General features: G+C 39.4%; 1 protein-coding gene across 2 annotated transcripts in view; it reads left to right on the forward strand.

Annotated features, from left to right (window-relative positions):
* Nucleotides 1–15,070, forward strand: part of LOC120413561 (nuclear receptor coactivator 6) — a 101,666-nt gene extending 86,596 nt beyond the window's left edge. The window contains exons 1-7 of one of the 2 annotated variants that reach the window (XM_039574441.2): nt 10,514–10,598; nt 10,660–11,007; nt 11,077–13,554; nt 13,626–13,763; nt 13,823–14,030; nt 14,096–14,311; nt 14,375–15,070. In XM_039574441.2, coding sequence (XP_039430375.1) covers nt 10,587–10,598; nt 10,660–11,007; nt 11,077–13,554; nt 13,626–13,763; nt 13,823–14,030; nt 14,096–14,311; nt 14,375–14,463 — 3,489 coding nt within the window. In that variant the 5' untranslated portion in view covers nt 10,514–10,586 and the 3' untranslated portion in view covers nt 14,464–15,070. Of the gene's footprint in view, nt 1–10,513; nt 10,599–10,659; nt 11,008–11,076; nt 13,555–13,625; nt 13,764–13,822; nt 14,031–14,095; nt 14,312–14,374 lie in introns of those variants that run through there. The other variant, XM_052708186.1, reaches the window with a different exon arrangement.
* The last annotated feature ends 3,772 nt before the right edge of the window (nt 15,071–18,842 follow it).

An 18,842-nucleotide genomic window follows, 5' to 3' on the forward strand; every position in this document is an offset into this window, starting at 1 on the left:
TCTGACCCAGTGCCGGCGTTGCCAGGCATTCGGTCACGGTACTGATCATTGCGCCATGGTTCCAAAATGCATGGTTTGCGGGGATTCTTCTCACGACAAGGACAATTGTCCCGTGAAAGAAGTCACCCAATTTAAATGTGCAAATTGTGGTGGAAATCACAAATCAAATTTCTGGGATTGCCCCATCAGAAAAAAGGTTTTGGATTCTCGTGCTAAGCATCAGCCGAAATCCAAACCGAAATTTTCTCAAAGTCAGGTTGTACCTGCAACTTTAAATCAAACGTTCGTGCTGTCTCACTCGAACAATTCTAGAAATACCCCTACCGTGGAAAAGTTAGGTAACAACAATGGCATTTCTTATGCTAACGTCGTTTCGGGTTCATCCACAAATTTTAAATCCTCTACCAATCTTTCTGAAATTGGGCAGGTACCTCAAATCTCATTTGAAAATTTTTCTGCTGGCAACGCTTTGGGATCTTCTGATCTCGGCGATGTTACGTTTGAAAAAATGACTTTTTTGCAAAACTCACTGTTTGGTTTGATTCAAACAATGAGTAATGCTACATCCATGATGGAAGCAATCCAGATTGGATTAAAATTTGCGAATGATGTTGTTCTTACCCTGAAGTTTAATCATGGATCCAAGTAATTCCATCAATTTTATGAATTTTAATGCTCGCTCTTTTAGCGAAAGAAAATGAATTTTTCAACTTTTTACGAGTTCATAACGTGCATGTTGCTGTTATAACCGAAACATTTTTAAAAACTGGCACTTATTTGAAAAGTGCTCCAGATTATAAAGTTATAACTAATAACCGAATGAATCGAAATGGCGGTGGAGTTGCAATAGTTATCCACCGTAGTATGACTTATAGCACGTTACGTGACTTTAAGTTAAAAGTTATTGAAAGTTTGGGCATTGAACTTGATACATCTTTTGGGAAAATTATGATTGCAGCCGCATATTTGCCTTTCCAATGCACTGGGGAAAATAAAAATTATTTCAAAGGGGATTTGAATAAACTTACTCGGCATAGATCTCGTTTTTTGATTATCGGTGATTTTAATGCCAAACACCAATCTTGGAATAATTCTAAAGTAAATTCCAATGGTAAAATTCTGTTCAGAGATTGCACTTCTGGTCTTTATTCGATTTTATACCCGAATGGGCCAACTTGCTTTTCTTCTGTTAGAAATCCATCAACAATTGATTTGGTGTTGACAAATCAAAGTCAGTATTGTGGTCCTTTAGTGACTCATGCTGATTTTGATTCTGATCACCTTCCAGTAACTTTTTCACTTTCTCATGAAGCAGTTACCAGACCCAATAGTTCTGTGTTTAATTACCACAAAGCTAATTGGGACAGGTATCAGCATCATATTGAGAATAATTTAAATCATGATTTTGTTTTAGAAACCAAAGCTGATATTGATTCAGCCTTGGAATCTTTAACTAATGCAATATTGGATGCTAGGAATATTGCTATTCCTAAAGTCCAAGTCAAATTTGATTCTCCCATTAGTGAAGACGATCTTCAGCTTCTGATTCGTCTGAAAAATGTTCGCCGAAGACAGTATCAACGTTCTCGTGATCCTGCACTGAAGCGTATTCAAAAAGATTTGCAAAAGGTTATTGACCACAGATTCACTCTCCTGCGAAATGAAAAGTTCGCAAGAGATGTCGAACAAATTAAACCTTATTCCAAACCTTTTTGGAAACTTTCAAAGGTTCTTAAGAAACCTCAAAAACCCATCCCTTCTTTAAAAGATGGTGATAATATTCTATTAACTAATGGGGAAAAAGCTCAAAAACTTGCTCAGCAGTTTGAGAGTGCTCATAATTTCAACTTGAATGTTTTGAGTCCTATTGAAAATCAAATTTCAATAGAATTTCAGAATATTGTTGAACAAGAATTTTCATCAGATGAAGTTTTTAATACGGATCTGAATGAAATAAAATCTATTATCAAAAAATTTAAAAATATGAAAGCCCCTGGTGAGGATGGCATTTTTTACATTTTAATTAAAAAATTACCAGAAGCAACTTTAAGTTGCTTGGTCAAAATTTTCAACAAATGTTTTGATTTGGCATATTTTCCCAGTAGTTGGAAAAATGCCAAAGTAATTCCGATTTTGAAACCGGATAAAAATCCTGCTAAAGCCTCAAGCTATCGGCCCATTAGTTTGCTTTCATCTATTAGTAAATTATTCGAAAGAATAATTCTTAATAGAATGATGACGCACATTAATGAAAATTCAATTTTCGCTGATGAGCAGTTAGGATTTCGCCTTGGGCATTCAACTACTCATCAGTTGTTGAGAGTTTCAAATTTAATTCGAAGCAACAAATCTGAGGGCTATTCTACTGGCGCTGCTCTTCTTGACATAGAAAAAGCATTTGACAGTGTTTGGCATAAAGGTTTGATTGCGAAATTAAAAAGGTTTAATTTTCCGATTTATATCGTGAAAATTATTCAAAATTATTTGACGGATCGTACTCTGCAGGTATGTTATCAGAATAGCAAATCTGATCAACTACCTGTGCGTGCTGGCGTCCCTCAAGGAAGCATTTTGGGTCCAATTTTATACAATATTTTTACTTCTGACTTGCCTGATTTGCCCCCAGGATGTCAGAAATCACTTTTTGCTGATGACACAAGCATCTCCGCCAAAGGCAGAAGCCTTCGTGTCATCACAAGAAGATTACAAAAAAGCTTGGATATTTTCAATTCTTATTTGAAAGAATGGAAAATTAGTCCAAATGCTGCAAAAACTCAACTTATTATTTTCCCTCACAAACCAAGGGCTGATGTTCTTAAACCAAAAAGTCATCACATTATAAAGATGAATGAGGTAAATTTAAAGTGGGAGGATCAAGTGAAATATCTTGGACTTGGTTTTGACAAAAACCTTACTTACAAGGATCACATTGAAAGTATCCAGGTTAAATGTAACAAATATATTAAATGTTTGTATCCACTTATAAACAGGAATTCTAGACTTTGTCTCAAGAATAAACTGTTAATTTATAAACAAATTTTCAGACCTGCCCTGCTTTATGCTGTGCCGATCTGGACAAGCTGTTGCTTAACCAGGAAGAAAAAACTTCAGAGGATTCAGAACAAAATTCTGAAAATGATTCTGAAACTTCCTCCCTGGTTCAGCACCAGTGAACTTCATCAATTAGCCGAAGTTGACACTTTGGATGTTATGTCCAATAAGATAATTGATGCATTTCGACAAAAATCATTGCAGTCTTCAGCTGCATTGATCCGCTCTTTATATAGTTTATAAGTTAGTTTTAAGGTATCCCTTTTCCCTTTTGTACATGTAGGACCTCCTACATTTGAAATCACTGAATAGCGAAAGCTACAATATTTCATGAATAAATGAAAGTTGCTAGTATTTAAAATTGAGGTGAAAAGTAATCGTTTGTGATTGGACACTCAATAATATTTTAACTGAATGAATGTACATGGAAAAGAAATTTGAATAAATATAAATTAAAAAAAAAAAAAAAAAAAAAATTGCAGCTGCGGGGGAGGACGAGGAGGCCTCCGGTGAAAGCTTCTTCTTTGTTTTGCCAAAGCTGCAGCAGCAGCTTCCTTCCTTTCTGCATAACTCGTACAGTTCAAACGTGCGTTGATACGTCCTTGGTCGTGGCACCGCCAGGCCGCGAAAAGCCTTCGAAGCTGAAGATGCTCATCGTTTGCGATCCTTTCACTTTTCGAGACCTGGCCAGTTGGGGAGGGTGGTTCAAGTCGCGGATTTCACCTTTTGCTGGAAATGTCGATGCTGGACGAAGAAGTGGATGGTGGAAGTTGCGCCAAGACTGGTTGTTTTTGTTACGACAACCTTAAATGGTCGGTTCTTGTGGCACGTTCAAGTACACAACGTGGCGTTCAATGGACAGGCAGCGTGGACGCAAACACACAGCCGCTCAGAACACTGTTACGCCAGCCAACATAATTGCATGCAGCTTTGTTTGCGCAGCAGTGCGAGCCGGTTCTGAATTGAGGTAACCAAGTCCAAGACGGAGTGGATGTGGGGAACTAGAACGGAAGATTGCCTATGGATCGATAGTAGAAAACTTGTCGGAATATTTTTTTTCTGAAAACATGAGTCAGGTCAAAATTATAACATGAAATGAATACCTTGCTAAATATATGATAATTTTTTTACTTATCGTGTCAACTGTTTATTAGTTATAAAAATAGAGTTGTTACCAATCTTTAAAAACCAATTCTACAAAGTAATAAAAGTTACAAACTGCCAAGTCGTAAACCTTGTCATGTTTTACACGAATCGCCACCGAATCAAAAATCCCCTCACTTTTGAATTAGCTGCTAATCCGATGATCATCACCACGTTTAGCGCCACCTAGTTTGACGACGCATGTCATAACGTCATCAACACTGTACCAGTAACAACAACATCATCATTAAACGCCACCCCACGGTGTGGTCTGGAACTCTCAACGCAGCGTCCATCTTGTAACCAATAGCCGGGAGGTTGGAAGCGAAGAGAACCGCTCATCATTACAACGACCATTACGAAATATTATTGTCCCATTATGTTTGTAGGCTCGTGCTCAAACTGTTTGCCGAAGAGCAGAGCACGAGTTGTTTTCGAGACTAGTCGGGCTTGTAGACAAAGGAGAAGAAGATACTTTGACTTTGCAACGGGAAAATGACGTGAAAACGTCACGGTAAAAAAATATAATAAATATTTAAAAAAATAGCAATATGAAGTCACTTTTACAATTTTGCTTAAATTATCATAAGTTAACAATAAATTTTAAAAAGATGATCGCTTCTAGCCTCGGAATTTAGCCTCTAGGTTCTCTGAAATGGATCACTGGAAACAGCAAAGTTTTGATAGTATCTGATTCAGAGAAACCTCTTTTTACACGGTGACGTAAAAAGAACTGAACCAAACTATACTTTCCCATAGTTTCACTGCCGGTCAGCAAATATTGGATTGGAACACAAAATGTGTCAATATCATTTGTTTTAATCCAGTTTCAAAAAGATGTTTTATAATTTTTTAAAAATATTTAATTTTGAAAATCAAATATTTAGATGTTTTTTTACTGTGTAAGTTTTCTGTGTAACCACATTAACCGCGCACGATAACTTGTGTGATTTGTTTGGTGTAATTTGTCTTGTTACCATGCCATCAACGAGACGCTGGGAATCGGTTACGTGGGGTCCCACGGAGCACGTGGCACGGAGTGGGTGTCGTCGGTGTGGTGTGTGATCCAATGATCCGATTCTTGGAACGATGTGGGTCTTGCTGTTATGCGCAGACCCCTACCACGAGTGGAATGTAGGGTCGAAGATAAAAAAAAGTCTGTCTAATGTCCGACACTTAACTATACAGACCCACAAACATACCTTTCTTCTTATGCTTACCAGTGATGCTGGTTTATTTTTCACTTTGATTGGACCGAAATGATCACATAATCTTGTAAATACAGAGAAAGAGTGGAAGAAAGCAGTGGAAAACGGATTTTTGGCACAGTTTGTGATCCACAATAAACTATAAAGCGATTTATACGATGAAGTAACGAACAACGGGGATTCCTTTTTAGTTGGAAATCGATTACTCAAGTGACAAGTTGAGTTATGTTAAAAAAAACAACAAATAAATCAAGTTAACAATTGTAGACTACAAAACCAATCTCAAAATTCTAAAAATAACCATAAATCATCAATTTCAATATCTTAACCAGCTTGACCACATAACTCTAGGCCACTCCATTCAAAACAAGATTACTAGTTCACTCAGCGAGAAACCCCAAATCGGATTAGTGGGGCCATGAAAACGAAAGTAATCATACCTCTCGCTAGGAATAGCCAAAAATAAACGTGGATGACGCAGCTGTGAAGCGCGCCCCAACGACATATGAAATTCCAGTTTCGTCATCCTCAAATTGGTTTCAACACCTTCTACGAACACGGTCACAGTGATGCTCTGTTGTACATAAAGCAAAATTTTGATGTTTCTAAGAATTAAAGTTTAATTTTAAGTACCTACAAAAGTTAACAAAATTGCATAATTTTCATCCCATGCTTTTAGAACTTTTCTTTCTGAAAATATTACAACTGCGACAAGATTGCCCAAAAGCAATGCAAAGCCATGTAGCGATTTGAATTGGATCGTTTGAATGAGCGTATTTTGAAAGACAGGGACTTGCGAAGAAGTGACACAACAAAAACACTCGATTTTTAAGAGGATTTTCTGTACGCTATTGCGTCAGAGATAATATCGATTTAAGCTGTGATTTTGTCACAGAGGATAATTGTTGATGTTAGTTCTTTTTTTACACAATCAATTTTATTCGACGATTTCTCCTTTAAACAAATAAAAGAATATTGGTTCTTAAAGCATTGGGTGGAGTTGAACGAATAAGTTTCATGGTTTTGTTTTGAAGAAATTTCAAAAATCTGTTACTTATTGTACACAACTTATAAGTTAATTTGCATCACAACATGCTAAAATCCTTATTGATGATATCTAACACTATAAAAGAATCAATTCTCAAATAAATATACATCATTAGGGCAACACAAATCTGAATACGTTTTTGATACCACACTCTTCCTTCAAAAATCAAATGTTAAAAAAATGCTGAAATATAATATTTTCACTGGACAATCTTGAAACTCGATTGAGAATTTAGAACACATTACGTAAAGTTTAATTTCACATTTTAAATCAAAATATCGGGTTTATAATCGGAAAAAAAAATATTTTTTTAAACCTTGACTGTAGCTAAGACAAAAAAAAACTTTAAATACACTTTATCAGCAATTCCCCACGAAAACACCATGAAAAAAAACAAAAGTGCTCGGATCGGGCTCAAAATTTTTGTTGGAGTTCCCTGGCCGAAATAATTAGACCCGTATTTTTTTGTTTGGCCATTAGGGTGACCTACGCCGTGTTAGGGTGGTCTGAAAAATGGCCATTTTCGTCGATTTTCGCAAAAACCACTTTTTTTCGAAAAATCATAACTCCTCGCCATTTCAACCGATTTCAATTGTCTTGTACGCAAATGAAAGGTGATAAGTTGGCCTTTCAAAGAAAAATAGTAAGAAGTTTCAAAAATCTAGCCTAACATATGAAAAGGGCGTATGCAACTTTAAAATGCCGTTTTGACGGTGTCTGGACCAAAGAGCCTATGTCTGAAAATAATTTTATCGGATTCCCCGGACATTTTTACATAACATACTTAAAAATGGGAGGAGTTCATTAACAGGATTCCGAGATATGATTTTTTGAAAATAAAATCCGTGTTTGCTGACGCGCCGCGCGCAAAAACCGGAGAATGACGAAATTGGCAAAAAATCAACTTTTTTCACAAAAACTGCGATAACTTCAAAATTTCAGCGATGACCTATAGATTTCAGGATACCAAAATTTTTGTAATTAAAAGACGCAACTTTTGGTACCCAGACATGTATAGGTCATCGCTAAAATTTTGAAGTTATCGCAGTTTTTGTGAAAAAAGTTGATTTTTTGCCAATTTCGTCATTCTCCGGTTTTTGCGCGCGGCGCGTCAGCAAACACGGATTTTATTTTCAAAAAATCATACATCGGAATCCTGTTAATGAACTCCTCCCATTTTTTAGTATGTTATGTAAAAATGTCCGGAGAATCCGATAAAAATATTTCCAGACATAGGCTCTTTGGTCCAGACACTGTCAAAACGACATTTCAAAGTTTCATACGCCCTTTTCATATGTTAGGCTAGATTTTTAAAACTTCTTATTATTTTTCTTTGAAAGGCCAACTTATCACCTTTCATTTACGTATAAGACAATTGAAATCGGTTAAAATGGCGAGGAGTTATGATTTTTCGAAAAAAAAGTGGTTTTTGCGAAAATCGACGAAAATGGCCATTTTTCAGACCACCCTAACACGGCGTAGGTCACCCTAATGGCCAAACAAAAAAATACGGGTCTAATTATTTCGGCCAGGGAACCCCCAGAATATTTTTTAGCCCGATCCGCGCACTTTTGTTTTTTTCCATGCTGTTTTCGTGGGGAATTGCTGTTATATCAGCCAAAATGGTTTTAAAAATTAAAAAAGAAAAAGCTTCTCAATGTATTCTCAATTGCTCAATTGCATCTTAAAATTATTTTTGATTTTTTGTATGACTGTATTTTTTTCTAATAACACATTTTTTCATAAAACCAAAACCCCGGTAAAAGATTATGCACCGTCTGCAGCCAAAAAAATGACTTTTGTAGTCTCCAGAAACAAAAACAAATCGAGCATTGTAAAATAGAGGCAAGTGTAACAAGCTAAGGAAATGCTCGTTATAACTCTTAAAAGTGTAAATAAATCAGTCTGATTTTTTGATAATCATCTTGTTCCAGTTCTTGACTATGGCTTTGATAGAACAAGTTTTAAAAAAAGCCTGTTTTGTACTAACGTCATGATTCGAAATCCAGACACTTAGTAGCATATCATTTTTGTTATAGCTGGCAAAAAATCATTTAATAATTTGGAAATGTAGAAATATCATCAGGACGTAGTATAAAAAGTCAATTTCAAGAAAATACATGCAAAATATGTCTTTTCTAACAATTTTTCATCAGAATTTGAAAATTAAAATGACTTGTTGTGCTTCAAATAACGGACACTGATAAAAACTGATTCGAAATCAGTGTCCGGACACTCGATTTTACTTATGAATCGCTCAAATTTGGTCTGAAATGTTAGTGAATGGCATTCTTTAAGTCTCAAATAAGCTGTTAACATTAAAACAATCGATTGTTTATATAAAAATTTGCTAGAATTTAAGGAAATCGAAACCATAAATTTCTGCTTTGCCTTCCCGGTGATTCGAACGCCTATGAAATATTTCAAGTGAAATGTTTCGCATTTTTGGTAAACTTATAATTTTATTGTACTTAATTGTTTTGGGCATTAACTACATTGTTCAAACAAACTTTAAATGAAAATTGATGTTGGAATTCATCAAATAACACAGTTTTGACATGCATAATGCGCACTTATATCCAAATAATTGATAAAACAATATGAAGTGTCCGGGTTTCGAAGCGTCCGGGAATTCGAATCATGACGTTATAAAACAATAATTTTAAAATTCCATACGTCCACTCAACTAGCGACGCAAGACGAACAACCCATTGGGGTAAGAGAAACAATACATTGAACTGTTTTCAGCCGGGACCCGTGGTGTAGGAGTAAGCGTAATATGCCTATTTTTTCAGAAAAGTACTAACAAACTTACAACTTTACAGAAGACACAGTGAAGATCAGAATATCCTATCTCGACATACGAAAAAAAAAAATGTTCAGACCAGTCCGAGTTATAGACAATTACTCACTTCCAACTTTTGACACGCTCTTGCCCGGCGCCATCCGAACCGTTATGCAGAAAAACTTTTCATAAAAGGTAGCCCCATCCATACACGTCGTGTTCCTATCCGTAATCGACGCCGATAATCTCCCAGCAATAAGTGTCCCCTTCGGTGGCCTTCGGTTGCACATTATGTCAACACACATCTCATCTCTGTCCCCCTCTTAATGAGTGAACGTCTTCGACGGCGGGAGGACAACTTTTTACCCCGTCGACTAATGTTGATGCAATTGCCCTCACTGCATCTTCTTCTTCGAAGGGGCTCCCCCCACGGGGTCATCAGCGTTGATGATCCCGCCAGAGGGGCTTCTGGTCGCGTAATCTTGCACAATTAGTCCAAGACCTGCGACCATCTCAAGAAGACCCTCAACTTTGTTTATCGATTCGCGCTGGAAAGTGATTGTCGGGGTGCACATGCTTGACGTAACCGCGCGGCTCGGTTAAGTACCCGTCACTACAGGCGCCGTCCAGTTTGGCCGCTCACTTGATAGATTGTTTGGGGTCCCAGGAGTTCGGTGCAGTGGGTCAAAGCAGCGCCAGCCACTCTGGCAGTGATTATGAGCTGTTGAGGCAACAAAGGTAGCAGTAGGTCATTAGCGTAATGATCCGTAGAACCTTTGTTTTGCCCTCTTCAGCAGAAGTCCAGGTTTCGCACGCCGCTTATGATGGGTGTTCAAAGAACGTAACAGAGACCCCACGCGGCTAGTAGTTATGGAGGAGATGCCAGGGGATCCATCGGAATGATGCAACTTCGGTTCAGTTGAGTGGCGAAGATTACGCATGAAAACAAACCTGATTTCAAATGAAACGATCTGATGAGCGGGCCGCCGGCGTAATCTTTGGGACCCCAAGCTGAGCGGTGCGAATGGAGTGTGGAGTGGCGGCGCTCTAATGAAGTGCAGCGGTTAATGACGAACGAAATTGGCAGTAAAATTAAATTGGGTTGTTTTGAGTTTCACGATGAAGATGTGAAGGGATTTATAATCGAATGGTGTCAAGGTTAAACTATTTAGTTTTATGACAACATTTTAATGGAGAGCACAGTTACTTACATTTGAGTCAACTCATTTTCTAGTTTAGTTTATTCGCACTCGATTCTGGGTTCAATTAAATAAATAACGCATTTTATGCAGCTTTCAATGCCTCATCTGTTGACCTTCACAGATCCCCAAAATGTGATATAAATCTGATCATGTCATCATTAGTGTGACAACTGTCCAATTTTACCAATATTTAGCTAATTTGAATTCTTTTTTTTTTTCTAGGTAAATTCGAAAATCCAGCGACGACAGTTGACACAGCAACAGCTCTCACAACAGCAGCAGACACACATCTTGAGCGACATCCAGCAGCACCAGCACCGGTTCAACCTGCACCAAGGTCAACGACCACCGTCAAACGTGATCATCCAGCCCTCAATTCAGCTGCCTGTTCCGTCGCAGCAGCTCTCCCAGCTCAACCAGCGGCCATTTTCGAACTCGAACAACCCCTTCCAATCCCCACCCGTGTTGCCACCCCAGTTCAACGGCAAGCAGCTGCCCCCGCAGTTACCCCCTAACAATTTCAGACCTCCCCAATCAAGCAGACAACCACACAGCGGCTTCGGAGCTCAAGTAAACCGATTCTACCTCCAACATCACACGCAAACCTCATTCATACCCAATTTTTTACGAATCTTACAGCCAGACACACGAATTCCACCACCACCACGATCCGTACAGAACACGTTTCAGCCATCTCAACAGCAATTCTTCGGTGGGCCTCTGCCTAACCAACCCTTCGTGAATGGCGGTCCCATCACTTCTTCCGTCCAAAGTCCTTTCCTACAACCCCCAGCCTTCCCCGCACCACAACAGTCCCCACAGTCCCAGCAACCTCCACAACACTCCCCCCAGGTACGCTTCCCAGCATCCTCCCCCAATAGCCATGCTCCTCAAGCCCAAGCACTCTTCCAGGCACCTCCCCAGACACAACAGTTCCAACCCGCCCCACAGGCCACGTTCGGTCAGCCGATCGTGCAGCAACCCTTCGACACCAACCACATTCGCTCCGAAGTCGTTCCACTCAACCAACAGCCACTACAGACTTCCAACTTTAACCCATTCGCCAACCAACAACAACAACAACAGCAACAACAGTCATTCAACAGCTTCCCACCAGCACAAAACTTGCCGGTGTTCGCACCCACACAAACTCTAAACTCGCAACCCGGGGTCTTCCCGCAAATCCAACCGGCCGCGGCCCACATCTCGCAGCAGCAAACGCAGCTGAGCTTCCAGCAGCAACAGGAGCTGGAGAACCGTCTCAAGGAGGAAAGCGTACGCATTCGCGAACTCCAGGAAAAGCAAAAGATCATCCAAAAGCACGAACAGTTCCTCCAGAAGCAGTACCAGAAGCAGCAAGCCAAGGTCCAGCAGCTGCACCAGGAATTCCTGAAGAAGCAACAGAACATCATTCAGCAACAGCAAGATTACGAAACGATCCGAAAGACTCCTACCGTCGGCTTGCAGGCACTACCTTCCGAGCGAACGGTGTACGAAAAGGCCACCAAAGCCTACCAGAAGCCTAGTCCAACGACCACCACCGCTTACTCCACGACCACCCAGCGAAACCTTGCCGTGATCCCACTAAAGTCCAACAGCAAGAAGGACTACAGCACCATCTCCAAGACCGATCTGGACGCACTGCTGCAATCAAACCGCTTCCAAACCGTACGAACGGAGTCGCCCAAACCGACCAAGGCTCGTCCACCGAAGGCCAAGTCCACGAAGGCGCTCGGTCGCGATGAACTGCTCAAGCAGCTGAAGCTGGCTTTGGCTGAGCAGGGTCCGCAAGAATTAGGCAACAGGAACTTTAGCGCCACTGATTTGGTCCTTCCCAATGGGGAGAAGGTGCAGGTTATCCGTACCACCGATCCGGAGATTATCAAGCGTGCCAACGTAAACTCGGAAGCTGTGCTGACGCAGCAGCTTGACACTCCTACCACTGCGAAGCCGCTTTCGTTCGAAGATATCGCAAAGAGCGGTATTCTCCCACCTGGTGCTGACTTTGAGCTGATCAAGCAGAGCGAGGATGGTCAAATTGAAGATATTGGTAAGATTCCTCCGCAGAAGAAGGTCACTTTTGTGTATCTGGAAGAGCAAGATGACGGATCGTACAAGGTTCAAGGAGTTAAGGGTAGTGCGGATAAGGAGACCAAGACTTCTGGAGCCGATGTCGACAGCATTCTGAAGCGAATCAAGAACGGAGAGATTCAGCTGCCTCCTCCATCGAACAAGGCCGTCAAGACGCCGATTGTGGTTGAAGGAGCTCCGTCGAGTACCACCCCACGAATCATGCCCGTCCAGAAGGCCAACTCGGTAACGATCATCCCGCACAGCACTCCGCTCGAGAACCACTACCCGCACTCGACCAACTTCGTAGCGGACCACACGATTCCACGCACCGCTTCGTCACCGTCCTCGACGACCTACATCTCCACTGCGTCCCCCTCTAGTCCTAGCCCCGTGTCGGCTTACTCCCCTAGCACCTACTCTGGAAGTACAATCCCACAATCCTCCTCGACCTATGTGTCATCTACCCAATCCCCAATCACCAACTACTACCCGGTCGACAACACGCTCCACTACACCGGCGGTATCAGCTCGACCTATCCCACGACCCCGTCTCCCATCCCAACCGCCACCCCCGTGTCACCCAGCTCAACGACCGCGCACTTCTCGACGCGATCCGAGAACTACATCGCCGCGTCAACGCTAGCCCAGCAAACCGCCAGCTCAACCATTTACCAGCAACAGCAGCAGACTGCCGCCGCCACCGGCAAGTTCGACGTGGTCCACCCGACCGTTCCCGCGCCGGAAGCCGTACCCGTCACGCAGCAGCAGGAGCAAGCCCTACCACTGACGCAGCAACCCCAACCCTCTTCATCGTCGTCGTCGTCGTCGGCCGCAAGCGAACTGCCAGCGATTCTCAAGAAAAACGGACTATTTGCGATGGCCAAATACCTCCGACAGTCTGGCTTGGACACGATACTCAACGAAACCGGTCCGTACACGATCTTCGTGCCGACCGACAAGGCCTTCCGCAGTCTCCTAGTGCAGCTGGGAGGACCGGAGAAGGCCGAGGAAAAGTTCAAGAACAACCCGCGACTGCTCAGTGGGGTAAGTTGAACCTCTGCTGGGAACCCTGATGGACAAGCACTTCAACAGGCGTTCTCTTCTTGTTTTTTCAGCTTCTGCTGCATCACGTGATTCCCGGATCGTTCGACATCAGCTCGCTGCAGGACGAAATGACCGGTGTGTCGCTTGCCGGAACGCAACTTCGGGTGAACCAGTACAACATGCACGACTCCGAGTGGAATGATGTTAAGGTCAGTGTTGATCAACTTCTTACAATAACAACTTTTCTTAATCTTCAATTTATTTAAAGGTAACGACCATCAACGGCGCCATGGTCGTGCTGGACAAGCAGGACATCACCATCCCCCAGGGCATCGCACACGCCGTAGACCGGGTCATGTTCCCCCTGCCCGTCGGTGACATCTTGCAGACGTTGCAGTCCGATCGGGAGCGAAGATTCACACACTTCCTGCGGGCACTGTACGCATCCGGAATGTCCGATACACTACAGAATAAAGGTAGGAGGGCGCGTTGACGCTGTTCAGTTGGGGAAGATTCTTCAAGTGGTTCACTCTTGTTTCAGGTATCAAAACGTACACGGTATTCGCTCCAACCGATGCGGCCTTTGCCAACTACTCGACGGACGAACTGAACAAGCTAGTCACCGACAAGGACCAGGCGGAGGAGCTGGTCAAGAAGCACGTTGTGCCAGGAACGCTATTCACCGCCGGAATGCGGTTCTACCAAGTCAAGGATGCCATGGCCGAGGGCAAGACGGTGACACTACAGAAGAGTGCAGGTAACTTCAGAACGTCTAAAGCCGGAAAATCCCACAAACTAACCCAACTCCCTCTTTCTCCAGGTAAAATCAAGATCAACGACGGCTACCTGCAGACGTCCAACATTCCCACGACGAACGGCGTGATACACGCGGTCGACGCGCTGCTTTGAGAGGTCCCCCAACGAAACCGGGCACCTCGGCTACAAACAAAAAAAAGCTCACAAACCACCTAATTTTCCGCGAACAAAAAACGAGCTCAACGTGAAAATTACCCTGTGACTGGTCGCACTTTTCCATTTCGTTTTCGAGAAAAAATACACTATTTATTGAAGAAGAAAAAACAATACAACAACGCGAATCAAATTCGAATCACACATACATACAATACAATACAAATAGGCACGAGGGAAAAGGATTTGGAACATCGAGCAAGAAGAAGTTCTTTCCGCGGACAGTAGTAGCATGTAATGTTTAAGACTTATCATCGGCCACAGACACAAACACAAAAAAGTAATTGTTGTTGAACATTTTGTTGAAAATTGTGTGGCTGGAATGAAGTAGTATGGGAGAGCATATTCATTTCGACGAAACACATACACACACCATACTCGGAGATAAGTAAAAAAACAATGTTAATTTATTCATAAGTGTAGCTGTTAGCTCTGCTAAGAAAAGAGAAAAAGAAAAAATGTTAAGGCCAATCTTGTACATACTGTTGTCTAAAATTTTAGGTTGTAATAAAGACAAAATACTTATAAATTAAAAATAAAACAAAAACGAGTTTCAATTGAATACTGTTTATGATATGACTATACAAAGTCATCACAAATACATGACAAGTCCGCTTAGATCACCGTCTCCATAAAATGCAATTATTACGATTTCGCAAATCAATTTTTCTTTGTATTTTTTTTTATTTGAGTAAAACATTGTCCATGAATTCCCTATGACAAAAGAAGTCATTTTGCATCAATAATTTTTCCATACAAGTCTTCATACAATTTTGAGGGCTAGTCATAAAAAAATGGGTATGTAAATGTATGAAATTCTGTATGTTAAAAAGGGTTTTTCTGATCGATTTGGTGTCTTCGGCAAAGTTGTAAGTTATGATTAGGATCCTTTAGGAAAAAAATGGTACATGGAAAAAAAATCCCAATTTTTATTCAAAAAAATTTATAGCAAAAAGCAATTTCCTAAAAATGCATTTTTTTTTATTTTCGTAACATACATTTCTAAACATTTTTTAAAATAGTTTTACTGATTCATTCTAATTTTAAAAATGAAATGTAATTTTAGTCCTTCTAAATTAAATCAATATGGTTAATTTAAATATGTAGTTTATTTAAAACAAATTGTAGCAAAAAAATATGTTCAATATGACCTCCTATTTCATTAGAAAGTTATATGGTTTTATGGAAAAAATAAAGTTGTCCTTATTAAGTGAGCACAGCAATTTTTCAGTTCCTTTTGGGGTCCTTAACAGCTCCCCAAAGATTGGGAACGATGAGTATAGTCTTCACTTTACGCAATACGATTCAATTTTGTATGGAAATTTGTATGGGAAAATCTTATTTTTTAGATTTTGATATTTATAAAATTCACGTTATACGCTAAACTAAAACCACGTATTCGGTTGCGCTAGGAGGTGCTCTACGACTTTCCCCAAAAGAGTATGGTGCTAACTTGCTCCTAAAAAAGAATACAGCGTCCTCAAAACTGGTCTACAACGTGACTTTAGAGCAAAACACACGTTTAAGAACAATTTTAAGAAACCTTTTAAATATCAAAATCCTATAAAAAATCCAGATCAAATTTCCATACAAAATTTAATCGCTATGAGCAAATTGAGAACTTAACCAATGGTTTCCAAACTTTAGGAAGTTGTTTAGGACCCTAAAAAGAACTGGAAAATTGATGTGCTGGAAAATTGATTCTATTCTTTATTAAACCCTACTATTTCATCTACCTTAAAATGTCTTAAGCAGATCATCCCATAAAAACTAATTTCAAGGATTATGATTTTTTTTTTCTATGTTAGGCCGTTGCAAATATTTTTCAAAGTTTATGTCCCCCCCCCCCCCCCTCGGTTCGAAAAATCCGAAAAATCAGATACAAGTAGACAATTAGAAATGCATTTTTCTGCCTTTAAAATCATATTTAGCATGTCTGGAATCGATGAAAAATATTATAAATTTTTGAAGAAATCCGATGTACAGCACGGCAAAAAAAAATATTTCGGTGAAAAAAAATCTCATCAATACTTGGATATTTTGAAAACTAATCATTGCAAACAACACTTTTTAAAACACTTTTTTGCAATTCCGTCGTGAAACTACTTACTTTTCCTGTCATTCTTGAACGACGAAATAGCCTACTTTTCTGTACCAAATATAACAGAATCGAATAGCAACACTTTTCAAAATAAATGCGGATAAGTTCTACTTTTCAGCACTCAAATGGGTGCTGAAAAGTTGAACTTTTCAGAACTTGTTTCGAAAAGTAACACTTTTCAACATTTTTTTTGATTTAAACGATTTATTGACAAAATGCATGAAAATTTGACATAAAATTTCACTCAGTGTGTGTTTTTTTGGAATTGCAAAAAATGTTGTATGAAACTCGTTGCAAAACTTGATTTTTTCAGCACTCTTCGTATTTATCCAACTCGGTGAACCTCGTTGGATAAATGTACGACTCGTGCTGAAAAAATCCTCTTTTTGCAACTTGTTGCATAAACTACTATTTCATTTAAATGTTGAAACCATGGCTTGTTATTTAAATTTTTATATTGTTAGTCATTTTATAAAATTTCACTTCATATCATGTTCGTTTTAATAAATTACCCTCATACCCAGCTGAAAAGCTATAAAGTGGATTGCAATTGAGACAAAGCGAATAGTACAGTTGTGACGTGAAACAGCTATCTTTTATATAAGTTTTTTAAGAAACGATAAGACTTTATAGAGCAAAAGACTTTGTTGAGGATTTGAATGAAAATATCGCAAGATACTCTAGGAGAAGCAGTAAAAATTGAATGAGATAAAGAAAGATAAGACAGTGAAATATTTAAGGAAGAAATATAACAAATTCTTTGATATTAGGTGATGTCCTTCGTTGGTGACACTTCTTGCAACGGTCTTCCTACTGACTGCTGATGTATATCCATCGGTGACACTTCTTTCAAGAGCGGTAAGCAGAAAGAATATCCAGAAAACTTCACAACTTGGCAACTTCCGATAATCGAGTCTGGACTGTATTCTGAAATTTAAATTTATTTTAGATTTTAGAGAGGCTTCAATGCAAGGGGTGAAATGAAAAATGACAACAAAATTAGAACCATTTTCCTAGACATGAATGCCAAAAAAGTAGAAAAATGTCTACAAGAAAAAAAAATAAAAACAAAAAATTACATTGCTTTTATTTATAAATTTTGCCGTTTCAATTTATTGAATAAATAGTACCCCAATCAAAATATTTTCGAATAACTAGTTAAATTGCCTACAAATTGGTTGACTTACTTGATTGGACTGCTGTTTGCTGAGATATAGCATCTCTAAGTTTAAATTTTGTGAAAATACTAGTTTTCAACATTTGTTACATCAAGATAAAGATGAAAAAATAATGCTTACCGTGTCAACGCATTCTCTATTCCATGTATCTTCAACAAATTAAAACTATTTTTTTCATATTTTCTTTATTTTTATTCTATTATGTCAATACTGTGTACTCCACGGTTGTAGTATATAATTAATATAATTCAGTATATCATATAGTTATCAACAACGCAATAAATTGGTACCAATAGTGGGTGTCTGTCTGTCTGTGTGTGCTCTAATCGTAACAGAGTTTCGACTTGCGCAACATGAAAAGCGTTCGTTTTTTTATTCATCTTTTTTTGTTTCTTTGCCTTTTTATTTAGATTTCACGTTCTATAGTTATTCATATCTATATTAGACGTAGCATGCTTTGTTTTCTCTTCTCTCCGTTCTCAACAGTTTCGATAAAGTTCAGTGTGGTTAGTGTGATGACGATCTAATAGGTATCGGGTAAATTTACTACACAAGTGGTCAACTGAAAGCATTTTAACTATCTGTAAACATTTCATCTCATCAATAGGGTATATATATTTGATTGTAAAAAATAGTTTCCCTCACATTCGTAAATGTAGTTTAAAAATAATCACTTTCTTTTTTTTTGTTCAATAAAATAACTACAACGAGAAAAAGGGTGCTCTCATTTTGAGGGGTGACCAATGTGGGTTCGTGTGGTTGTATATAATAACAGTAGAGCTCTTCGACGGAAGGCTAGCCGTGTGGGGGTGCCAAAAATTGATATGTCGCATATTTTTTTCGTTTTACCCTATACTTGAACTGGAAGGATGGTCGGAATGAAATGTTTCGTGCGTGGAAGAAGCAACCAAAGACGCGAACCGAACCTAACTGAAATGTTTCAAGGTGCACTGAAAAAGAACAACACGTGGAAATTAAGAGAGGAACGAAACAAAATGGAACAAAAGTGTGATGGCAATGAAATAAAAATAAATGATAGG

This window comes from Culex pipiens, chromosome 2 (assembly GCF_016801865.2).
Source record: "Culex pipiens pallens isolate TS chromosome 2, TS_CPP_V2, whole genome shotgun sequence".
In the NCBI taxonomy this organism is placed as follows: Eukaryota; Metazoa; Arthropoda; class Insecta; order Diptera; family Culicidae; genus Culex; species Culex pipiens.